The sequence below is a fragment of the Dasypus novemcinctus genome, chromosome 2, assembly GCF_030445035.2.
Source record: "Dasypus novemcinctus isolate mDasNov1 chromosome 2, mDasNov1.1.hap2, whole genome shotgun sequence".
Taxonomy (NCBI): Eukaryota; Metazoa; Chordata; class Mammalia; order Cingulata; family Dasypodidae; genus Dasypus; species Dasypus novemcinctus.
This window is the reverse complement of record NC_080674.1, coordinates 80367035-80393491: the sequence shown is the minus strand read 5'-3', so window position 1 is coordinate 80393491 and position 26457 is coordinate 80367035. Positions and strand designations below refer to the sequence as shown.

At 36.7% G+C, this 26457-nt stretch overlaps 1 protein-coding gene and 1 non-coding gene across 5 annotated transcripts in view; one reads left to right on the top strand and one right to left on the bottom strand.

Annotated features, from left to right (window-relative positions):
- Positions 1–25750, top strand: part of DMGDH (dimethylglycine dehydrogenase) — a 114143-nt gene extending 88393 nt beyond the window's left edge. For 2 of the 4 annotated variants that reach the window (XM_058275313.1, XM_004449673.5), the window contains exons 15-16: positions 12670–12804; positions 24047–25750. In XM_058275313.1, coding sequence (XP_058131296.1) covers positions 12670–12804; positions 24047–24262 — 351 coding nt within the window. In that variant the 3' untranslated portion in view covers positions 24263–25750. The other 2 variants (XM_004449675.5, XM_004449674.5) reach the window with 2 other exon arrangements.
- Positions 3623–3694, bottom strand: TRNAG-CCC (transfer RNA glycine (anticodon CCC)). Its single transcript has one exon. It is a non-coding gene; the product is annotated as a tRNA-Gly (tRNA).
- Positions 25751–26457: the final 707 nt, after the last annotated feature.

The window sequence follows — 26457 nt, the reverse complement described above, 5'->3', positions numbered from 1 at the left end:
CTAGGCTGAAGTTTGTTTTATCATTCCTGAAATATCTCTCAAAATATGTTAAATTGACAGTCACTGAATCGACCTCATATATTTCTAATTCACTGATATGAAACTGTATTTCTACTCTAAAAGCTTAAGTGTGCTGTTTAGCTGCTTGTTTTATAATTTGGAAGTCTCTGTAAATCCTGGTCTAGGAATGAACTGAAGTAACTTTTTAGATTGCTTTTATTTATTTATTATTATTTTTATCTCAACAGCTTTATTGAACATGTAATATATTTAAAGTATACAATTTGATCAGTTTTGATACATGTATATACCATGAAATGAAGAATTCACAATGAAGATAGTGAATATATCCAACATGCCCAGAAGTTTGGTCATGACCCTTTGTAATTCCTACCTCCCACTCCTCACTACCCTCCCCACCAGTGCCTAAGCAACCAGTTATCTACTTTCTGTCACTACAGAATATTTTGCATTTTCTAGAGTTTTATATAAATGGAGTCATACAGTATATAACCTTCCTTTGGCTTCTTTCATCCCACATAATCAGTTTGAGATTCATCCATGCTGTTATATGTTTTGATAGCTCATTCTTTTTTCTACTGTCTTATTCCATTGTATGAATATACCACAATTTATTTATACACTCGCTTATTAGTGAACATCTGGATCATTTACAGTTTGGGGCTATTAAAAATAAAACTGCTGTGAACATTTGCGTTCAAGTCTCTGTCTGGACATTTGCGTTCTTTTCTTGTGGGCAAATGCCTAGGAGTAGAATGTCTGGATCATATGGTTGGTATATTTGTAACTTTTTAAGAAATTGTTTTTGCAAAGTGGTTGAACCATTTTGTAATTTACGTACCCACCAGCAGTATAGCAGTATGAGAGTTCCATTTCCTCTACATCCTCACCAAAACACTTTTTAATTTTAGCCATCTAAGAGATGTGTAGTAGTATCTCATCATGGTTCTAATTTGCATATCCCTAATGACTTAATGTTGAGCATCTTTTTATGGGTCTATCCACTGTAGCTGTCTCTTCTTTTGTGAATTGTCTGTTCAAATCTTTTACACATTTTTAATTGGGTTGTTTTCTTATTATTGAATTGTGAAAATCTTTATATATTCTAGGTACAAATCCTTTATCAGATATATCATTTATTAAATGTAGGTTTTTCATATATGTTCTTTATCAGGTTGAAGACATTCCCTTTTTTTCTTTTATTTTTTAAATTTTTTATTATTTTTATTTTTTACTTTTTTGTCTCTATTTCTCCAACACTACATTCAAAAAATACTAGGTCCTCATATACCCCCACCCCCCCATCCCTCCCCTCCCCCCACAGCAACAATCTCCTCCATCATCATGAGACACCCACTGGACTTGGCAAATACATCCCAGAGCACTGGTGCACCCCATGGTCCACACCACAGCCCACACTCTCCCACATTCCATCCAGCGGGCCACGGGAGGACACACAACATCCAGCAACTGTCCCTGCAGCATCACCCAGGACAACTCTGAGTCCCGAAAACGCCTCCACATCTCACCTCCTCCTCCCACTCCCCACACCCAGCAGTCACCATGGCCACCCCCTCCACACCAATGCCACATTTTCTTGGATTACCGATCACAATAGTTAATGAATAGAATATCAGTAAGTCCACTCTCATCCATATTCTATTCCTCCATCCTGTGGATCTTGGAATGGCTGTGTCCACTCTACATCTATATCAAGAGGGGGCCCAGACTCCACACGGATGCTGGATGCAATCCTCCCGCTTCCAGTTGTAGGCACTCCTGGCTCCACGGTGTGGTGGTTGACCCTCCTCAACTCCATGTTAGCTGAGTAGGTAAGTCCAACAAACCAGAGTGTAGGAGCTGAAGTCTATTGAGGCTCAGGGCCTGGCTATCATATGGTCAAAGACATTCCCTTCTATACCTCATTTGCTAAAAGTTTGTTTTTTAGTTAGAAATGGAGGTTGGGTTTTGGCAAATGCTTTTTCTACATCTATAAATTACATTAATACACTATATTAATTACTTTCTATCACTAAGCCAACCTAGCATTTTTTTGGATAAACCTCATTTGGTAATGATATATCATCTTTTATACTTGGATGTAATCAGACAAATTTTGAAAGAAATTTTTCATCTAAGTTTATGAGGGATATTGGTTTGTACTTGCAGTATTTTTGTCTGGTTTTAGTATTAGGCTAATGTTGGCTTCATAGAATGAATTGGAAAGTATAGGCTTCTCTTCTGTTTTCTGAAGAGTTCATATAGAACTGGTATTATTTCTTCCTTAAATATTTGTAGAATTCACCAATTAAGCCATCTGGAGTTGGAGTTTTTGTTGTAGGAAGATTTTTAACTACAATTTCAATGTTCTTAATAGACATAGGACTGTTCAGGTTACTATATCTTCTTTAGTGAACTTTGGTGGTTTTCGTTCTCTAAGGAACTTTTCAATTTCATCTTAGTTCTTGAATTTATTGACATAAACTTGTTTATAATATTCATTTTTTGTTTTTTAAATATCACTTAAATCTGTAATGATGTCAGCTCTCATCTATGAATTGGTAATTTATGTCTTCTTTCTTTTCCTTCCTGATTTGTCTGGCTAGAGGCTTAACTATTTTACTAAACTTCTTGATGAACTGTCTTTAGTTTCATTTATTTCTCTATTTTTAAAAATTTCATTGATTTCCACTCTGATCTTTGTTTTCTTTCTTCTGCTTACATTGAGCTTAATTTTTTTCTTTTCTCTAATTGTTTAAAGTGGAAACTGAAGTAATTGATTTGAGACCATTGTTCTTGTCTAATATGGATGTTTAGTGCCATGAATGTTTAGTGCTTTTACATACTGTTTCATGGGTATCCCATAAATATTGATATGTTGTGTTTTCATTTTCATCCAGTTCATAATACTTTCTCATTTCCCTCTGGTTTTTTCTTTAACCCATTAGTTATTGAGAATTACATTATTTAGTTTCCAAATATCTTTCTTTTATTGATTTCTATTTTAATTCCATTGTAATCAGAGAACAAACTTTTAAAATTTATTGAGATTTGTTTTATGGCCCAGAATATGGTCTATCATGGTAAAGATTTTATGTGCACTGGAAAAGAGTATATATGAAGCTGCTGGAGTGTTCTATAAATGTCAATTAGGTCAAGTTGTTGATAGCTTTGTTCAAATCTTTTATATCCTTGCTGATTTTCTTTCTACTTGTTCTATTGTCTATTGAAAGAATTGTATTGAAATTTCTATTATCGTGGATTTGACTAATTATCCATGTAGTTCCATCATTTTATCTTCATGTATTTTGAAGCTCTGTTATTAGATGCGTAACTATTTATGATTGTTAAGTCCCTTGATGAATTGGCCCCTTTATCATTATCAGTTGACCTTCTTTATTCCTGGTGAAATTCTTTGCTCTAAAATCTACTTTGTCTGATATTAATAATTACTACAACTTTTTTTTAAATTAGGGAAGTTATGAGTTTACAGTACAATTATGCATAAACGACAGGATACCCATATACCACCCTAGTATTAACACCTTGCATTTGTGTAGAACTCCAACTTTCTTTTTACAAATGTATGTATGTATTTATTTGCAGATACTGGGAATTGAACCCAGGACCTCATACATGGGAAGCAGGCACTCAACCACTGAGCTACATCCGCTCCCCAATGAGAATTTTGTTTTGTTTTGCTTTTAGGAGGTACCGGGTATTGAATCTGGGACTTCATACATGGGAAGCAGATACTCAACCACGTGAGCTACATCTGCTCCTGACTCCAGCTTTTTTTTGATACATCTTTTTCCATCCTTTAACCTAAATCTATATATGTCTATATATTGAAAGTGCATATTTTTTGTAAACAGCATATTTTTGGGACTTTTTTTTCATCCAACATGAAAGTTTCTGCTTTTTAACTGGTGGTGGTTAAACCATTTACATTTAATGTAATTCTTTTTTTTGCTTGAGAGAAGTTGTGAGTTTACAGAACAATCCAATCAGGATTCCCATACACCAACTCATCACCAACACCTTGCACTGATGTGGAACAGCTATTACAATTGATATGGCACATTTTAATAATTGTATTATTAGTTAAAGTCAATGGTCTAACTTAGGGTTCCCTGTACAGTGTAGTTCCATGGGTTGTTTTTTAAAAAACTTATTCTGTTACCATATATACCATCTAACACTTCCCCTTTTAATCATATTCAGATATATATATTTCAGTACTGTTAATTGTATTCACAATGTTGTGCTACTATCACCCCCATCCATTACCAAAATATTTCTGTCATTCCAAATGGGAATTCTATACATTTTAAGCCTTAACTTCCTATTCCCTAACCCCATGCCATCCCCTGATAACCTGTATTCCAGATTCTGACTCTATAAATGTGCTTGATATCATATAATATTTGCCTTTTTGTGTCTGGCTGATTTCACTCAACATGATGTCTTCAAGGTTCATTCATGTTGTCACATGGATCAGGACTTAATTCCTTTTTATGGCTGAATAATATTCCATTGTATGTATATACCACGTTTTCTTTATCCATTCATCCATTGATGGACACTTGGGTTGCTTCCATCTTTTGGCAATTGTGTCTAATGCCCCTGTGAACATATTGGTATGCAAACATATGTTCAAGTCCCTGCTTTTAATTCTTTGGAGTATATACCTAATAGTGGGACTGCCAGAGCATTTGGTAGTTCTATACTTAGCTTTCTAAGGAACCACCAAACTGTCATCCATAGTAGTGCACCATTTTACATTTCCACCAGCAATGAATGAATGTTCCGATTTCTCCACATCCTGCTCAACACTTGTTCTTTTCTATTTTTTTAATAGTAGCCATTCTCATGGGTATGAAATGGTATTTCATTGTAGTTCTGATTTTCATTTCCCTGATAGTTAATGATTTTGTGCATTTTTTCATGTGCTTTCTGGCCACTTACATGTCTTCTTTGGAAAGTTGTCAGTTCATGTCTTTTGCCCATTTTTTAATGGTCTTTTTGCTGTTAAGTTGAAGAATTTCTTTATATATTCTGTATATTAAACCTTTATTGTATACGTGGTTTCCAAATATTTTCTCCCTTTGTTTAGATTATTGTTTCACTTTCATGATAAAAACCATTGAAGCACAGAAGTTTTAAATTATGATGAGGTCCCATTTATCTATTTTTTTTTCTTTTGTTGCTTATGGTTTGTGTGTAAAGTCCAAGAAACCTTTGCCTAATATAAGATCTTGAAGATGTTTCCCTACATTTTCTCCTAGGAGTTTGATAGTTCTAGATCTTATAATTAGGTTTATGATATAGTTTAAGTTGATTTTTGTTTCCTCACCAGTAAAATGAAAATATCCACTTCTCTATTTGTTAAAAGTTTTAGATAAAATAGTAAGGTAAATATCAGACTAGATAAGATCATGATTTGGTACCTCACTCTTCTTTCTTATTGAACTGAATCTATTCAAATGTTTTAGGGCAAAGCAGCTATAGAAAAAATCCATTCACTTTCTAGAAACTTCAGCAAGAAAGGTCTTGGGTCCTTATTAAGCAATCCATCTTAAGCTTAAATGCACAGGAAATAATGTTTAAAGGAAATAAAAGCATGAAGAAATGAGGCTTTAGTGGTTCCCATATTTTGAAGTGCTATAATGAAAAACATCAAATGGGCAACTAATCTTCACTCTAGTCTAGAGAGATGAAAACTGTATATTGCAATTGTTGCTTAAGCTGTTAAACATAAAAGCATCTCTTAACAAAGCCACAAGATTCATTTCACAGTTTTCTTTTGAACCACTGGATCCAAAAACTGAAAAGTCATTACTATTGAATCTAGTAAAAGCTGTAGGACACGTGTAAGGGGGGGCTATTTTAGTTTTAGAAAACCTAATGAGTGCTATTAATCCAATTATTGGCCTGGCTTAGAAATGATATTTTAAATATTTCCCTCAGTTTTCTATTATCTTCTCATTTTGTTTAGTCCTTTAGAATCCTTTTTCTAGTTAAAGACTTTTTTGAGAAGCAAATTCTTAACCAGTTAGTAATTTTGGTTTGAAAAAATGCTGGATGAGTTGTTTATTTTAAATTACTAAGGGAAGAGAATAAAAAGTATGTGCATGAGCAAGTGCTCATTTTCCATCCAATTATGATAGACTTTACTTGCTAAACTAATAATTTAACATTTTGCTATCAAAGAGATACTGAAATTGTGGCCATTGTAAACTTACCTGGAATGTTAAGTTCTGCATGGTGGAAAAGGCACCAAACGTTTGGGGCTAACTCACTTTGTTACTTCAGGGAAGACTTTTAACTTAGTTGGGCCTCAATTTTTTCCATATAAAAATGAGATTGGACTAAGTTTTCTGTCCACTTATAAACTTCTGTTGTTCTAATTATGTGAATATGAAATGCTTAATAGTATGATTTGTCTTGATAAGATGGTGGGTCAGTCCATACCCCCAAAGGACTGAATCTGTAAACGATTTTATCAAATGTTTGTGAGACTAGCCTGGAGGCACCAGTACGGAACTGACGGAAGTAAGTTATGATTTACATAAACAGTAAGTTAGCATTGCTTACGTGCTTTACAAAGTCATCCCCATCAGGACTGTTTTTAAACGAGAGTCCTGGAGCCTATTTTAAGTGAGAAACTTTTCAGCAAAGTATGGAGGGAAAGTGTCACCTGGATTCTCATCTGCACTGTGCCGCCTGCAGTAGCTGGTGATCGGAGGGTCTCAGTGGCTCTGTGGGGAGTTGTGTCCCACAAAAAGATGTGTTGAAGTCCTAGCCACGTGACCTTATTTGGAATGAGGATCTTTGCAGATGTATTCAAGCTAAAATGAGGTCCTACTGGATTAGGGTGGGCCCTAAATCCAGTGACAGGTGTCCTATTAAGAAGAGAGAGATTTGGAGCTAGACGCGCAGAGGGAAGAGGCCACATGAAGATGGAGGCGGCGAATGGGGCAAAGCCACTACACGCTCCATGACAGAAGCCACGGAAAGCGGGGAAGAGGCGAGGAAGGAGCCTTCCCCAGAACCTTCAGAGGGAGCGCGGCCCGGCCGACACCTTGCTTTTGGACTTGGAGCCTTCAGAACTGTAAGAGAATACAGTTCTTTTGTTTTAAATCACCCAGTGTCTGGTAATTTGGTATGGCAGCCCTAGGAGATGAATGCATTCTCCTTTTCTGTAAAGTGAGGAGCGTGATTCCTTAGTCAGTGCTGCACTTGATTGTTAAGGGAGGCTTCAGCGGGACACAGGATATTACGCTGATTGATGCCCTTACATCTGAGGAAACTTTGATGTTTAGCTCAAAGGGATATTGGTGAAAAAAAATTGGTCAAACTGATTGAGTTCTCTGATGGTTTTTCACTTCACATGTATGGAAGAGAAAAGGCCCAGAGTATGATTTTATGTTCTCTCCCCTGGTCTATGATAGTCCAGTACCCTCACTCTATCACAATCTTCCTACCACTGTTACTGTCAGATTGCTCTTTAACGATGTATCTGAGAACTCTCCACTGCTCCATATGTCATGACCAAAAATATACTGATTAATTTGTTTTATTTGTTTGTCCCTTTAGGTAATATGTGTGCCTTTAGTAGAGCTAATAAGAAATTAATAATTGCTTTCCTCTTAGAATCAATTTAATATTTTTGTATATGTGGATGTTGTGTTTAGTACATTGAACAGGTAGCTGTTTTAATGGCTTTTATTGCTTTTTGAAATCAATAAATTAAGAACTATAACTAAGACTGTGTTTAAGCTATAGGGTCAATGCCTCAGAAATTTATAAGTTTCTCAAAGAAGTTAATAGTTATTTATATAATTTGGCAGTGATTCATTAGTGGAATATATTTCTGTTCTCAGATCATCCTCAAGGCACTAATTTTAATTGTAGCATTAACCTTCAGGCACATGCCTCTTTCACTTATAATTAATAACTCTATTGTAGAGAAAAACCTACAACCTTGGGAGGAAAGCCAAGTAAGATGAGAATGAAATGCCAGTGCCCCACTTTAAATTTTCCAAGTTAGGCACATCGTTAGTTTGGGAAGAAAGAATTGTCTCAAAGTGCTTTGTGCTTTAAATATGTGTTCTTTACTTTTAACTGAAGATTTTTTTGTAGTTGTTTGAGCGTTGTTTTCCTTTCCTAGGGCTGCTGTAACAAATTACCACAGATTGGGTGACTGAAAACAACAGAAATGCTTTGCCTCTCAGTTCTCGAGGCAAAAAGTCTGAAAGGACAGTCAGCAGGGCCACCCTCCCCCTGAAGCCTGTCGGGAAGAATCGGTTCTCACCTCCTCTAGCTGCTGGGCTGCCAGCAGCCCAGGGCATTCCCTGGCTTTTGTAGATGCTTCACTCCCTCTCTGCCTGCTCCTTCACAGGAGCCTTTCCCCGAATCTGTCTGTGTCTGCGTCCAAATTTCCCTCTTCTTTTTTTTTTCATTTTTTTAAATGTATTTTTTTTGAAGATACATAGATCACAAAAAATGTTACATTAAAAAATATAAGAGGTTCCCATATACCCCCCCCACTCCTCCCATCAACAACCTCCTTCATCATTGCGGCACAGCTATGGCATTTGGTAAATGCATCTTGGAGCACTGCTGCACCACATGGATTACGGTTCACATTGTAGTTTACTCTGGGTATATACCAAGAAGAACTGAAAACAAGGACACAAACCGATAAGCACACTTTAATGTTCATAGCAGCTTTATTCACTACTGGCAAAAGTTGGAATCAACCCAAATGCCCATCAACTGATGAATGGACAAACAAAATGTGGTATATACATACAATGGAATACTACTCAGCTATAAGAAGGAATACAGTACTAACACATGGGATAACATGGATGAATCTTGAGGACCTTATGTTGAGTGAAGCAAGCCAGGCATTGAAGGACAAATACTACATGACCTCTCTGCTATGAAATAAGCATTCCAAGCTGTCTCAGAGAGCTAGAGACTGGATAATAGGCTCACAGAAAATTGACGGGGGGAGAGGAAGGTTGTGAGCTGACGCCTACATGGGTAAAATCTATGATAAAGTGGAGGCGAGTAGTTGTATAGGGAAAGGATAAGACGGGGAAATAGGGATACTATTGGATGGGCTTTCCCTCTTCTTATGATCTCAACTAATTGCGTGTTCAAAGACACTATTTCCACGTAAGGTCATACTCATTTGGGGTAAGGTTTGGGGGATTAGGACTTGAAGCATGTCTTTTGGGGGATACAATTCAATCCCTAACAATCGATTATGAGGATGTTACTGCTAACAAGGCCATTTCCTACCTCAGGAGTATACAGAGATAGGTGTCCAATTTCATTAATATTAGCCTTCAGGGTGTTTTCAGATTTTTCACATAGTGCAAATGAGTATCTTTCGTACTAGGTTCAGGCCACCTAGAAATAATCTAAAAGAAATGTTCTTTATTCTTCATTCACATCTGCTAGGCCTTCCAAAGAAAGACTCCAGGCCCAGTCATTTAAAAAATATATATGGATAAAATCAAGAGGTGCTGATTTGTGTTGCCACGTAAAGTGGGATTCAATTTTATTTTCCATAAACTGGGGATAAAAATACCTATCTCATAGGGTTGTCATGAAGATTAAATGAGCTCATGAATGTAAAGCCGTCAGCATGGTGTCCAGCAGAGAGCAAGTGCTTAATAAATTGTAAACATTATTTATTAATATTATTAATTTTTTTATTGGACTTACTTTGATTTTTTTTTCTTCTAATGAAAGTATTCTGATCTGCCATCTCCTTATTCCTGTTTCTCCCATGATTAACTGCTTCATTCTGTTCCTATTTAGCTTTGATAAAATTGTTGGTATGGCAAAGGCATGATTAAGGTCCCCTTCCGGCACATCTCATCTCCCTCCTGGCTACCCTGGTAGCTCTCATCCAGCACCCAAAAGTGGCCCCCTTCCTGAAAGCTTTGGTTGTGTCCAGCTTTCTGCATATCCCCTCCAGAGGTGTCGCAGATATTGGCTTAAGTGGCTCAGTTAAAACAACTTAAACTAGAGGAAAAGAACAGGGCTGAGACTCCTGGGAGCTTGGATCTTAACCAGGTAGTTGATTGCCAGTCCTCGCTAAATTAATTCACTTCTTTTACACCCCAAATTCACCATCTGTAGGTTGTTGTGAGGCTCAAATTGTAATGTAAGTGCAAGCAGTTTTGAAAAAGACGATGCAGCCAAATAGTATACTTGAACACCTACTCATCTTTCAAAACTCAACTCAGGCTACTGTTTCTATAAAATGTTGCTGACAGAATGCTGCCCTTGCCCCGCTCTCCACCCAAGGGAGAATGGGCTAAACTCTTCCTTGGACCTCCTCTTTACATACTCTATCATAGCATTTGATGGCATTTCTGCCCCCGTACAATAGACTTTGTTTTAAATATATAAAATATTAGCGTTTTACACTGTCATAGAATAAACAATCAACCCATGAGCTGTGTCTCAAAATATGTATGGCTGATTTCATGTGTTACCATGTGTCATGTTCCACTATGTTTCCAATAATCTCAAATTATTATTTATTCCTCTGAGATGTAATCATTTCAGGAATGGGCATCTTGTGATGTGGAAGAAAGAGGTAATATCTCCCCAAGGGTCTCCCTGAAGCCATAAGTCTGTGTTCTGTTTAGTTTTGAATACTTTGTGTCCACAAATCACTCTATATAGTACATTGACCCCTCAGTTTTGTTTTAAGTGCTTCTCCACACAATATGGTATGAGATTTTTTCCCCATCACTTTAGTCATTGATCTTACATCAACAAGAACTCTAAAAACCACCCCTTGTGATAGCAAGTCTTTTAAGAAGATAGCAGTATATGTGTATAATGCTTTCTACATTTAGATGTACATGTTTTAACTATAGTGAATTTAAGTGTGGTATAACTTTTGTTATAGGAATTTATCCTTCATATGGATTCAAAGTAAATCAAGCTTTTCCTGTGGGGCTTTTCCTCCAAGTGGCCCTTTCTTAAATAACAAGATTTCCATTTTCTTTGCTTTTTAAAAAAAAAAACTGGCTTCATAATAAAGTTTTACAGTTGGTTCTCACCATGTGGATCACACTGGATAAGGGGAAAGAATTGGTTTTCATTTTACACATTATCTTAACAGTGGCTACTTTTTGTGGCTTCCTATGCAGGTTGTAATCTTAGTATCATACTTGCAGTCCATTATATCCTAGATGTTCTGAATCAGGAAGGAGTGAACTGGGGGGTCTCAGGTCGAAGGCATGTGAGGACCCCAGCCTGCTGCTTCACTGAGATATTAAGGGGGATTTACTGTGCTCAATCTTAAATGTTTTGCATGCAGAAAGAGCTGTATAATTCCTAAATGTTGGCACAGAGGACATCTTTGGCATGAAATATTGTTTCCTTTCCTCTTATGGACACTGAAAAACTTAAATTTGTGGTTATTTCCTTTATTTTCTTTCACAGTAGTCTGTCTGTATTTGAGAACTACTTTAAATATCTTGTTTCCATTGTAATCTCTGAGTAAATCTCATTCACCAGAAATATGATTTGAACATTACAAACTCCTTTTCTCCCCTATAAAATGAGAGGGGCATGTTGGACACATTGATGTAGAAGCCCCACCCAGCGTCCCACCTGGGTGTACCTACCCTCCCGTGTGCCTGCTTTGCTCTTGGCATCTAACTATTTAATCACACTTACCAAGTTTCCCCTGGCAGTCCAGTCAGGTAGAATTGCATTTCCCTGATTAGCTGACTGTCTCAACTGAGGTGTGCTTGTTCACCTGTGTGTCCTCTTGAGGACTTTATTAGTAAGGTGTGTTACTAAGAAATGTGGAAGTCCTGATGTTTGCATGATTCCTGCTGTTTTTGCTACATGTGAATAGATTCGAGGTTATTCCTTTAACAATGTCACTCTCACCTGTATCACTTTGGGAAGAACCCTGGATGTGCCCAGGAGGGTATAGGAATGGGGGTGTCATCAGTCATGGTGCATGGAAGAAGAAGAAGAAAACAATCGAAAAGCTACTGTTAGAGAATAAGCTCTTTGATCAAAATGTCTGTGTCTGACTTAATTTGTAGCCTACCCAGGGCCTAGCAAGATGCCTCACACATAGTAGGGGCTTAGTAAATGTTTCCTAGCCGACCTAATCAACATAACCCAAGAGGTTAATGCATTCCAGGGACCATTATCCTGAAGAAGGAAAAAGAAGTACTGCATTTTGGGGTTGTTTTAGCCTCACATTTCAAGAGTCCATTTCCTTCTTGTAAAAGCCTAACTCTAGGTAGAAATTGAGTTGCACTTTGCTCGCTGACAGCCAGTACCACTGACCTGGGCCAGTAGATAAGAGGATCATTTTCGTAATCCGCCATCGCAGTAGCCATATTGGTTCTGGTAAAATTGTCATCACATTATTCCCATTAAGTCTAATGTATGCTGAAGAAATAGGTGGCTGGTCCTGTCATTGGAGGCCTAAGAAATATTTGTCTAGACATTTGAACCAATCTGTGTTTTTATTTAATGCGTAACTGGCAAGAAAATAGCAAAGACAACTTTAAATGCTTGCCTCTCTAAACTTGTCACAGCGTCTAAGCATTCATTCATCATCATTATCTTGGATTCCTGCAGCCGACCGACTTCATAGGAAAGCAAGCACTGAAACAGATTAAAGCCACAGGGCTGAGACGGAGACTGGTCTGCCTCACCTTGGCAACGGATGATGTTGATCCAGAGGGAAACGAAAGCATCTGGTATAATGGCAAGGTGAGTGCCCAGGGTCTCATTGCCAGGGGCCATGGCAGTTTTTCTCCTTGTTCCTGTCTGTTTCTCCTTAGAATTTGTTTGTTTTTTTGGATGATACCCTTATGCTTTCTGAGCTGACATTCAAGAAACAGGAAAACAATTAACTAAAGGAAAATGAAAATGAAATATTGCTCATTTTTGAAAACATAAAATTCTATATGCTTTGGTTAAAGAAAATAAACCTGCAGACCTGAAATCTACCGGACAAAGCTTTTGTTCCATTTTAAATAGTGTCAGCTTGGTCACTACCCAAGGCTCAGAGATTATGCCTGGGTTTTTACTCATACATTGCAGTTTACTTGATATCTGTTTCATTTCTCCCTGTGCCTTAGTGTAGAAAGAGCATTAGAGGTGGGGAAAGCCAGTGGTGTCACATCACAGCCTTTGTATTACTAAAGAAATGGCAATTTGGGCTGAGGGATGGTCCAGTTTGACACAGAACTAACATCTACTGAATTCCTACTATGTGCCAGATATTTTTCATGAGCTCTCCCATTGAGTTTACAACACCCCTCTCAGATATGTATGAACATTCATTTTAAAGATGATATTTTGATGCTCAGAGAGGTTCAGTAACTTGCCCCAGGTTACACAGTGGGTGATTAATGGAGCCGATTTCCAACCCAGGTAGGTTTGGACTTTGAATTTCCTGCCCTTCTATATTATGCGAAGTACCTGAATCTGCGCTCACTTTTCCCTCTGCTGATATCCCTGTGTATTTTCTCTAGAACTCAATTACATCACCATGATTTTTGTGCATCTGAGTAGCAGGTGGATGTTATCAGACACTATGAAGCCAACCGATTTTTCTCATCTCACAAGCTTCTTCATCTTTCTACCATTCTTGGCAGTCTGATCTCCACTTCCTTCAGAAATGCCTCACCTTTATTGTGCTGACTTTATTTTTCATTTGAACTCTTCCTACTCATATCTCACGGTCTCCCCTTCCTCTTTCTAGTCTTTATCTCTGGTTTAACTCTCAAATTTGCTCATGATTTATAGAAGTTCTACTGACAACCAGCTCTGCCTTCAGCTGACTGTTTGACCTGGACTCTTTGGACCTCAGTTTTCTCATCTATAAAATGAAGGAGTTCTTTCGCTCTCTAATTACTTTTTTCTAGTCATTCCGTTCCCTCAACCTTATCTTTCCTTTGCTTTGTTTTTCACTCTATTCCCATCCAACTTTTTCAGTATTTCCTATTACAGTTTGTGCCCATTCTTCCACCAACATTGTTTTAATTGGCCATGGAATAATAGATATATTATGCTATGATATTCTGCATGCAGCCCCACATCAACCACCAGCAGCTGACAGATTTTTACCCATTAAAATATGATGATACCCAAATCAAACTTAGAAAACCTAGAAACCGAAGCTCCAATTTTTCTTTATTTCCTTTGCCATATATGTGTAGTGAGTTACGTGCTATATTTTTCATCTTTCCTACCACATGACATCTGCTTACACAGCTGCTAATCTAATTATAGGGTTCTTCATTAACAGTAGATCTCTTCAACTTCATCACACTAGCTCTTCTGGTCTTTGATGTTAAATAGGATCATCATTTTATCATGCAGATGGCCCTCTTTGATCCTCTTTATACTTTGGAATGATATGAAATATTTTTTGCTATTTGTTTCCTGACTTTGACCTGACTTGTGTCACCATTGGTATGTGGCATTTTGTTCTTACAGATATTTTCAGTTTCAGAGACAGGGTACAAATATTTTCAGTCAAATTTTTATTGAGTGCTTATTGTATGCCAGCACTACTCTATACACTGAGAATGCAACAGTGAATTTTTTTTTATGATGAAGCTTTTTAAAAATATATATTTTGATTTATTTTTAAAAGATGCATAAATTACATTAAATGTTACATTAAAAAATATAGGGGATTCCCATATGCCCCACTCCCACACCTCCCACTTTTCCCACATTAACAACTTCTTTCATTAATGTGGTACATTCATTGTAACTGATGAACACATTTTAGAGCATTACCACACAGCATGGATTATAGTCTACATTGTAGTTTACTCTCTCCCACTCCATTCTGTAGGTTATGGCAGGATATATAATATCCTGTATCTGTCTTTGCAATATCATTCAGGACAATTCCAAGTCCCGAAAATGTCCCCATAGTACACCTCTTTTTCCCTCTCCCTGCCTTCAGCAACTCCAGTGACCACTGTCTCCACATCAATGATATAATTTCTCCCATTGCTAGAATCACAGTAAGTCTATAGTAGAATACCAGTAAGTCCACTCTAGTCCATATTTTATTCCCCAGTCCTGAGGATTCTGGGATGGTAATACCACTCCACTTCTAATTGAGAGGGGACTTTGAACCCATAGGGCTGATGGATGGGACTCTCTTGCTTCCAGTTGTAGACTCTCGGTTCCTTGGTGTGATGGTTGTCCATCCTCACCTCCTTGTTAATAGGACAGGAGTTCTTAGCCTTTTTTTTGTTCCATGGATCCTTTGCCAGTCAGGAAATCATGGACCCCTTACTAAGTCCACATTATTTATTACTATTTAATAAATATATCACACCCACACCAACATGTCCCCACAAGAATAATTTTTTTTTTTAAATTTCAATTCAAGCTCACGGACCCCTTGTTAAGAGCCACTGTTCTAGGAGAAGGAGGAGTAGACAATGAATAAAGTAAATGTCAGATGTTGATGAGTGTTCTGCAGAAAAATAAAGTCCAATTAGAGGGATAGCTGGTGCAGTGGGGAGAGATTATAATTTTAAATTAGGTTTATTTAAAATCCAAGGTTTCAGGTGGGCATGAAAAGGGCTTTCATTATATTGGGTGGTTTAGTTACAAAGGAAGTATTGCTGGGAAGGAAGATTTGAAGAAGAGGATTGTGGAGAAGGAAGTTTAGAGAACTTGGAAGATTTTCTTTGTCATTATTTGTGAACTAAAAGTTGGGATGGCCAAAGAAGCACAGCACATCATTCAACTTAAATTGTTATTCCTTCAAAGACCATTTACCATGTTATCTTTTCTAAGTCATTAAAAACTTCAAGTTTCATAATTTAAGAGAGAAATGAGAAAAGCCTAAAAATAGATTCTTTTTTTACATTGGTTAAAAAAAAAAAGACCAATTCTTGACTTAATGAGAATATGAGAGTCTATTAGAAGATGGGGATAGGTTGTTATTACAATTCACTGAGCATAAAGAAAGAATGGTTTTAATTGAACCTGGAAGATTTAAAACCATTTAAAATTAATGCTAGAGGATAAACTTTTCCTGGATATTTGGTAATAGTATAACAGGATAGGCCAAACTTATAAAATACCCAAGGCTGCACACCTCTGAATTAAAGAGAAAATAATGGAGAAATGAAAGTAAAATTCTAGCAGAAAAGCAAAACATTCAATAAATGTTATTAAAACAGCACTGACAAAATAAATACTCAGTTTCTTTAGGTTACTAATACAGAAATGACTGCAGGAATCACTGTTGGAACGTTAGGTGAGAAGGTGCACACAGCCTCTGAGGAGTGATTGTAGGGTAAGTCAGGGGATTGATCTAAAGGACTAAGGCCTCTTCCTGTTTTTTTTTAAAGATGCTCAAGCAAATCAGGTTACTTCTCCCAGGATTCCAAATATAAAATTCTGCTTTACAGACTGGAAAGTAGAACCAAGGTTACTGAGAAAGCCTTTCAAAAATCAGCTATTAGGGAAGCAGATGTTGCTCAAGCGATTGGGCTCCCGTCTACTATATGGGAGGTCCTGGGTTCAGTTCCTAGGGCCTCCTGGTGAAGCAAGATGGCCCGCCCAGAGTGCAGGCACAACAAGATGACAAAAGAGACACAGAGGAAAGATGAGAGACATAACAAAACCAGGAGCTGAGGTGGCTCAAGCAATCGAGTGCCTCTCTCCCATGTTGGGAGGTCCCAGGATCGTTTCCCAGTGCCTCCTGAAAAGAAGACAAGCAGACGCAGAAGGACGTGCAGTGAATAGACACAGAGCAGACAGCAAGTGCAAGTGGCAAGGTGGGAGTGAGGGGGGGAATAAATAAATTTTTAAAAACCAGCAATTAAAACTCCAAATTCCTGTTGTATATCACAACTATGATATGAAGGAGAAAAGCAATTGTAGAGCATATGTGTTATCCCAGCAATACCTTGGCAGTCAATATTCTGCCAGAGAGACGCTTTTACTGATGAATCATTCAAAAATTTTCAATTGGCCAGTTTTCACCTTAAGTTCAGAAATCATTCTGAGAGTTCCTGATTTGGGGTTTCAATGTGATAATTAAAAACTAGGGGCTACAGAGATAGGAGTCTGTATTTAATGTCATAAATATATAGACTAGACATGCTATAATAAGACTGTCTGTAACTGTAGTAGACTCTTTACTGAGGTAGCTAAAAAATCACCGGGCTGATTCATGGCCACAAACATTTTTTTTTTATTAGTAGAAGTTGTAGGTACAGAAAAATCATGCAGAAATTACAGGGTTCCCATATAACACTCCCCATACACACACATACAAAGTTTTCCCTTATATGAATACTTTGCATTAGTGTGATACCTTTGCTACATTGATGAAACAAAATTATTAAAACTATGCTAGCGCTATAGTCCATGGGGTCCATTGTCTATGTTGTACAGTATTTTTTTTTTTAAAGATTATTTATTTATTTCTCTCCCCTTCTCTCTGCCCCCTGCCCCAGTTGTCTGTTCTCTGTGTCTATTTGCTGTGTGTTCTTTGTCCACTTCTGTTGTTGTCAGCAGCATGGGAATCTGTGTTTCTTTTTGTTGTGTCATCTTGTTGTGTCAGCTCTCCGTGTGTGCAGCACCATTCTTGGGCAGGCTGAACTTTCTTTCACCCTGGGCGGCTCTCCTTACGGGGCACACTCCTTGCGTGCATCAGCACTGAGTGTGGGCCAGCTCCACATGGGTCAAGGAGGCCCTGGGTTTGAACCGTGGACCTCCCATGTGGTAGATGGACACTGTAACACTGGGCCAAGTCCACTTCCCAGTATTGGGTTTTTAAAAAATTAATTTTAGTAACATGTATACAACCTAATCCCCCCCCCCTTTTATTAGAGAAGTTGTAGATTTACAGAAAAATCATGCAAAAAGTAGAGTTTCCATATATTCCCTCTTTATACACACGGTTTTCCCAATTATGAAATTTTACAATAGTGTGGTGTTTTTGTTACAATTGATAAAAGAATATTGTTGTAATTGCTTATTAACTATAGACCATAGTTTATATTAGACTTCATTTCTCATGTTGTACAGTATTATGGTTTTTAAAATATTTTCTAGTAACATTTATACAACCTAAAATTTCCCCCTTAGCCACATTCAGATATATAATTCATTAGAGTTAATTATATTCACAATATTGTACTGCCATCACCACCGTCCAGTACCAAAACTTTTCTATCATCCCAAACAAATTCTATACCAATTAAGCACTGCATCCCCGTTCGCTATCCCCACCCTGGACCCTGATACCCTATATTCTGGTTTCTGATTCTATGAATTTACTTATACTAATTATTTCAAATTAGTATATAATATGACCTTATGTATCTATATGTGTATTATATACATATAATCACTTAATAACATTAAATTATTATATTTTAGTCTTTGATTCATTTTGGGATAACTTTTGTATATGGTGTAAGGTAGAAGCCCACTTTCATTCTTTTGCTTGTGGATAGCCAGTTTTCTAGCACCATTTGTTGAACAGACTATTCCTTTCCCCTTGGATAGACTTGATACCTATGTAAAAAATTACACGGTTATAAATGTGAGGGTTTATTTTTGAACACTCAGTTAAATTCCATTGGCCTGTATGTCTTTCATTGTGCCTATACCATGCTGTTTCTCTTACTGTAGCTTTGTAATAAGTGTTAAAATTGGTAAGTGTGAGTCTTTCACCTTCATTCTTCTTTTTCAAGATGAGTTTGGCTATTTTGGGCTCCTTACCCTTCTATATAAATGTGATGATTGTTTTTTTCATTTCTGCAAAGAAGACTTTTAGAATTTTGATTGAGATTTCAATGACTTTTAAATCACTTTGGATAAAATTGACATTTTAACAATACTTAGCCTTCCAAATCAGGAACATGGAAGTCTTCCATTTAATTAGGTCTTCTTTAATATCTTTTAGCAATGTTTTATAGTTTTGCATGTGCAAGACCTTTATATCAATGGTTAAATTTATTTCTACATATTTGATTCTTTTAGTTGCTATTATCAATGGAATCTTTTTTTCATTTCCTCTCCAAATTGGACATAACTAGTATATGGAAACACTATTGATTTTTGCACATTGATCTTGCATCCCATCACTTTGCTGAATTTGTTCATTAGCTCTAGTAACTTTGTTATGGATTTTTTCAGAATTTTCTATATATAGGATCATGTCATATGCAAACAGTGAAACTTATACTTCTTCCTTTCCAATTTAGATGCTTTTCTTTCTTTTTCCTGCCTTATTGCTCTGGCAGGAATTCTCAGTACAATGTTGAATAACAGTGGTGAGAGAGGGCATCTTTGTCTAGTTCCTGATTTTATAGGGAGAGCTTTCAGTCTTTCACCATTGAGTATAATATTAGCTATAAATGTCTTTTGTAATGTTGAGGAAGTTTTCTTCTATTCCTAGTCTTATAGTATTTTTTATCAAGAAGGGTTGCAGGATTTTTGTCAGTTGCCTTTTCTTTGTCAATTGAGATGATCATGTGGCATTTTTTAATGTACTCTTGGATTCAGTTTTCTAGTATTTTGTTGTAGATTTTTGCTCTATATTGATAATGATTTTTAGTCTGTCATTTTCTTTTCTCATAGTATCTTTGCCTGGCTTTGGTATGAGGGTGCTGTTGGCACTATAATATGAGTTAGGAAGTGTATTAGTCAGCCAAAGGGTAACCGATGCAAAGTACTAGAAATCTGTTGGCTTTTATGAATGGTATTTATTTGGGGTAAAAGCCCACAGTTACAAGGCCTCAAAGAGTCCAACTCAAGTCTTTCTCCCCAAAGTCAATTGCCATGTGTTGAAGCAAGATGGCTGGTGATCTCTCCCTGGTCTCTCCTTCCTTCTTCTTCTTCAGGCTCCATGGACCCAGCTTCTTCTGACCTCAGCTGTAAACTGGCATAGGGCTGTCTTTCAGGGCTTCCTCTATCAGTCTGGCATAAGGCTTCTTTCCTTCCAGGCCTCACCAGCTGCTTAGCTGCTCTGTTCTCTTCAGCTGCAAACTATCAAGTGAGTGGCTCATCTCCCCAGGCTTTAGCAGTTGGAGCCTTCTCTCCTCTGACATCTATGGAGCTCTCTCTTTTCCTATGTGTCTTCTTGAGTGTTTGTTTATATCAGCCTTCTAAGGGGGTGGGAACTAAACCCTGAGTCATACTGTACTGACATGGTTGAATCAAAGCCCTAATCTTTTATCAAGTAAACCTAAAACCTTTGAATTTAATACAGTCAAAGGATATCACACCCTGAGGAACAGACCAGTTTATAAACATAATTTTTCTCCCAGAATCCCCCCGAAAGAAAAAAGGAATACTGTCACAGGAAGTATTCCCTTCAGTTTTTTTTGGAAGAGTTTGAGCAGGATCGGTGTTAATGCTTCTTGGAATTTTGGTAAAATTTATCAATGAAGTCATCTGGTCTTGGACTTTTCTTTTTGGGGAGGTTTTTGATTACTTTTACAATGTTGTTACTTATTATTCTGTTAAGATATTCTATTTCTTCTTCCTTCAGTGTAGCTAGATTGTATGTTTCTAGTATTTTGCCTATTTCATATGGGATTCCCATATGCCCAACCACCCACACCTCCCACTTTTCCCCACATTAACAACTTCTTTCATTAGTGTGGTACATTCATTCAATTGATGAACACATTTTGGAGCATTGCCACAAAGCATGGATTATAGTTTACATTGTAGTTTATACTCTCTCCCACTCCATTCTGTAGGTTATGGCAGGATATATAATGTCCTGTATTTATATATATTTATAATCATTGTTTTCTTATTGAACTTAGTATATAGAACCTTTCTTTGTCCATCAAAACAGTTTTTTACTTAACGTCTATTTTACCTGATATTAGTATAACTACCCCAGCTCTCTTTTGATTACTATTTGCATGGTATATATTTTTCCCATCTTTTTACTTTCAACCTACTTGTGTCTTTGAATTTCAGATGAGTCTCTTGTAAACAACATATAGTTGGGTCTTTTTTTTTAGCCATTTTTTCAGTCTTTGCCTTTTGACTGGAGAGTTAATCCATATATATTTAAAGTAACTAATGATGATGCAGGACTTTCTCTTGCCATTTTGCTGTTTAGTCTTTGTAAGTCTTACTCCTTTTTTGTTCTTCAATTCTTTTGTTGATGCCTACTTTCACATTTATTTGATTTTTTTGTAGTGTATCATCTTTTGAGTCCCTTCTCATTTCTTTCATGTATTTCCCTTGTATTTACCATGGGACTTAAATGTAACATCCTAAATCTGTAACAGTCACATTTGGTTTGATACCAATGTAATTTCAATAGCATTCACATATACCCCTCCCCACACTTTTTTATTGTACTTGTTGAAAATTATGTCTTTATATATTGAATCTCCAAAACCGTAGATTCATCATTACTTTTATGCATTTGTATTTTAGAAACTATAAGAAGTAAAAAGTGGTGTTACATACCAAAAAAATACAATAGTTCTGGTGTATATAATTACCTATATCATTTCCTATTCTGGAGGTCTTTATTTCTTTATACCATTTTAATCCATCAGCTCAGCTCACTGCAAAGGTGAAATATACATTTCTGTCTTTTCTGAACCTAAATCTTATCCTGGGCTTGTACTTGCTTATAGCCTTTGGAATTCTCTAATTTGAAGGAATTTGAATACTTCTTAAATTTCCTATGAAATAGACTTTCTCTCCTTCCTGGGTGTTCTTTTGAATGATTAAAGCAGGTAATTCTTTGTCCCAGGCCACTTGGACCTAATGATTTCCTTCACTGCTTTAGCTGTCTACAGTCTGCTCCTGCCCATAGGGCAAGTGCTGGAAGGGTGAGCTTGAGATGAGTTTCCTGATTCAGTCTTTCATGCTGCCACCTGATAGATTGGCACCAGTATACAGGCACATAAGGGTTACTCTGCTCCGTCTGTAATAGGACCCAGGACTGACAAAGGGAGCACAGTCTGGCTCCATGCCATGCCATGGAGTATTGAGGAGGGACCAGTAAGGGCTCCAGAAGCTTCTCCTACCAATTTTTAAAGCAGCATTTTCTTTATTTGGCACTTGCCTAATTCTGCAACCGTTTAACTGTTTTCTAGAGTTCTCAGGAAGTGCCTCTGCCATTTTTGCTTGTTGTTCAAAGAGATGACACCCTGGAGCATTATACACCATCATTGTGGTCAACCAGAAGCTATCCATAAGCATTTCTGAGCACAAGTTACAAGCAGCCCGTGGAGCTAAAGTGGCTCCTATAAGGATTAGTCCAATGTTTCATGGTCAGAAGTCATTTTGTGTAAAGCTGTGTATCTTTTTTTTTTTTTCTTCCTTTTACTTTTTTAATGTAGTGTTTTAGCCTGTCAGCTCTGTGTTAAATATGTATGTACATATATATATATATATAGTAATTTACCCTGCTGTGCTTTTTATTTCATCCTTTCCTTCAGACCCAGTGTTCATTCATAAGTCCTTTCATATTCTATGAAGGCTTGTTATGCAGATATTTTCTTGTGGCATAAAGCCTTTGTTTTCATCTCTTAAGTTTGATTCCTTGCTCAGTTTTTTTTTCCTGGTTTGGTATCACAAATCACTTAACTTCGTCCACTTTAAATATTATTTACTTCTTTATTACTAACTCCATGTCTTCACCCATCCTAGAAGGTTTTATTGGTCATCTCCAGCAACAAATTATATCCATTTTTAAGTATAGAATGAATCCTGGCTCAATTATTAGTCTTCCTGTTTACTGCTTTGGCTTACTGTATTTTCTCATGTCTTTATGTTAATTCTCCAACCAACCTGTAAAGTCCTTGAGGGCAGGAAAAAAAACTTCTGTTCATTCTCTAGTGTATCTAACAAAATGTTCTGAATGTGATAAAGCTAGAGAGTGCTAAAGTAACCATTTATTTAAGTACCTAGCAATTGCCAGGAATTGTTAGGTAGTTATAATATATTGTCTCCCATAGAATGTTCAGTTCACGTTGACTATTGATATATTAAATATTTTAATTCGTACTCTTTTTGCAGGTTATTTTCCAAACTTTAATGGAATAGTTGACTAAGTTTGAGTTTGCATTTTTAGATTTTTTTTCCTCTTGTCTATTGCCATGGAAGCTTGATGATAGAGGAGAATTTTTTAAAGACTACAATAAAAATAGTCCATTCTGTGAAGCAGATGTGGCTCAAGTGATTGGACTGCCATCTACCAAATGGGAGGTCTGTAGTTTGGTTCCCTGTGCCTCCTAAAGAAGGCAGTGAGCTGGCGCGATGGGCAGGTGCAGAAGCTGAGACAACAATATGATGAAACAAAAGATATAAGAAGAAAAAACATGACAGACACAGCAAAGCAGGGAGCAAATGTTCCTGGTGCCTCCTAAAAGATGAGAAGGATGGCAAGCTGGCTCAACAGGCAGGCATGGTGAGCTGACATGACAAGATGATGCAACAGGAGACATAAGAGGAAAAACATAATGAGAGACCCAACAAAGCAGGGAATGGAGGTAGCTTAAGCAATTAGGTGCCTTCCTCCTACATCAGTGGTCCTGGATTTGGTTCCCAGTGCCTCCTAAAGAAACAAAGAAGACGAACAAACACATAAATGCAAACAACGAGGGGGGTAGGGAGAGATAAATAAATCTTAAAAAAAAAGTCCATTCTTCTCCTATCAGATCTACTGGCATGAAACTAAGTTAAATAGTGCTTAAAGTACTATGAAATTAGGTTTTATTATTTAAAAATGAAAAATTTCAGAGTAAAATAGATGTTGCTTTGAGAATTATTTTTCATAATTTTAAAATTTTTATTAAAGAGTAACGTTTTCCTCCTATATCGCTGGTATTATCTTCATAGACAGCATTTCATAAAATTTTCATCATGTAAGTTGTGTCTATATTTTAGGTCTCGGGAGAAATAGAGCAAAACACTATACTGTACAACAGAGTGACAAAGATGCTGAGGATTTGGGGGTCTTGTTTTTCAGGTAGTTGGCAACACAACGTCTGGAAGCTACAGTTATAGCATCCAGAAGAGCCTGGCTTTTGCATATGTTCCTGTAGAACTAAGCAAAGTGGGACAACACGTAGAAGTTGAACTATTAGGCAAAAATTACCCAGCAGTCGTCATACAAGAGCCCTTGGTATTGACGGAACCAACTAGAAACCGCCTTCAGAAGAAAGCTGGAAAGGATAAAATTTGAGCAAGTCCTTCTTCAGTCAACTGAATTATGGTTGCTATAACCCTATACTTGAAATTATTATAATTGGTTCCTCAGGGCAATAGGGGAAAACAAGAATTCATTTCAATATTATCAAAATCTAGATTTATCATCTCAATACAGCCTTTCTCTAAATGTTTTTTTTAAAGCAAGATAGAATATCATATTAGTAACTTACATTGTTCTTTCAAATGAAATTCTAAAATGAATGTTTTTTACTATCCCATATGGGTTATGAAACTCAATCAGCAAAACATGTAGGTGTTTGTTAATAATATTCAGTCATTACTGTGACTGAATTAGAGGACATTATATAATGTTAGATCATTATGCATATGTTTCCTGGTGGCTGAAAACAAATTAATGAATTATGTTTTGCATAAAAACATATGCAATACTGTTAATGGATTTACTTCATTGAGAAATCATTTTTTAGGTGAATTCATGATAGTTTTAATTTTTCTATGATGAAAATAGTAAAATTTAATCTTGATATATAATTAACATTTTTTCAATTCTCTGAAATACTTATTTTCTTAATGACTTCCATAAAAGCAGCTTCATAGGCCATCACTGTTGTCCTTTCAAAGATTGTTTCAGAAGGGAAATTGCAAAAAAGACGTCTTCCAAAGTAAGGGTACTTGTAAACCTTCAGAGACAAAGCTGAAACATAAATAGGTTGTGCCAGTACAAACACAGTTTGAATACTGAGCACCTCTCTTTGGGAAGGAATAAATGCAAGTTGACATTACACTGTGTAGATCTGAATATCATCTCACAAAGCATTTGACAAAACAAGTCAAATAAAAGGTTAAGAACTGACTGCATTGTTCTTAGTGCTACGTACAGGAAGAAAAAAAAAAAAAAGAAAGAAAAAATACCCAGTTAGAAATAATTCTTTGAAAACTTCTTGAAATTATTTGGGTTTAGTTGACTGAATAAATCAGAAAATATTTGTAAAAGGTGGCTTATCATTTATACTTAATGTTGCACACACATTTATTGGACTTTTCCTAGGTATTAAAGAAAGCTGAATGTGAAGCTTAAGATTCTGTAATTATAACATAAACTTTAATTTCTTAACTTGCAAGTTTTGAAAGGGTGTCAAATTTACATTTTAAATGTTGGTGGCAAACCAGGCTGTCTCTGTAAGGCCCTAACAGCTCAGCTGAGATAGCTAATCCTGGCTGCCAGAAAAACCTAGAGTGTACTGGCGCCATCACAGGAAGCCTTGTAAGTCATGTAGTACCTAGGAAAATTTGTTGAGTACACAAGGGGATGAAAGCAATTGCTTGAAACACACAATGAAACATTTAGTCACAAGCTATATTAGCTCATACATGCTTATGATTAACCAGGAAAATAGATTCATGAGTTATGATTCATTGTTAATTCTGCATCAAGGTTAGAAACAGAGAAATATATACTGGGTAAAAAACTAATAAAGAGGCTGCTGCTTTAAGCATACAACTGCCGTGTATGTGTGTGCTTTCTTCATGTCATGTCTGAGTCTTGCTGGACAATACTTTTCCCACTTTTGAACCCCAACAAATGTTTCATAAAAGAAATTACATATTGTACCTCTTCAACATGACATCAATTTCTCTTTAGAAACGAAGGAAATTCCCTTGGTAACAAACATTTCCTAATTATATGGAATATTTTCCAGGCCCTTTATCTCAGTTCTGGCTAAAGCCTTGGGTTGAGAATTGGAGAATCCAGACTCTCATTCTCTGCCTTTCTTACTATCTCTGGATTCATCGTCTGCAAAACAGATTTAGACTCATCCCATTTCTTGGATACTCTAATGGCAAGGGGGCAATAATGAAAACAACAATATTAATTCATATCGTTCAGTTAATATAGCCCTGAGATCAACAGAACGGAACATTCAGATGAACACTAAACTTTACCCACAGTACAAAAGGAGCCTATTTTGAGATCCTTGAGAAGTTGTGTTTCCCTCTTCTGTTGTGTGTGGTGCTATGGTTCTGTAGATGACCCCAGCACCTTACTCCAACCAGCCAGTGGTCCTGGTCTAGGCACAAGCTCCAGCTTCAGCCCACCCACGGCCTCACCACAGACCTAAAACACAACCTGAGTTAACCAGATTTCCTAACTGGAATTTGAACTGTGAAACATCAGAGAATAAACTGATTAGTACTAGAAACTAAAGT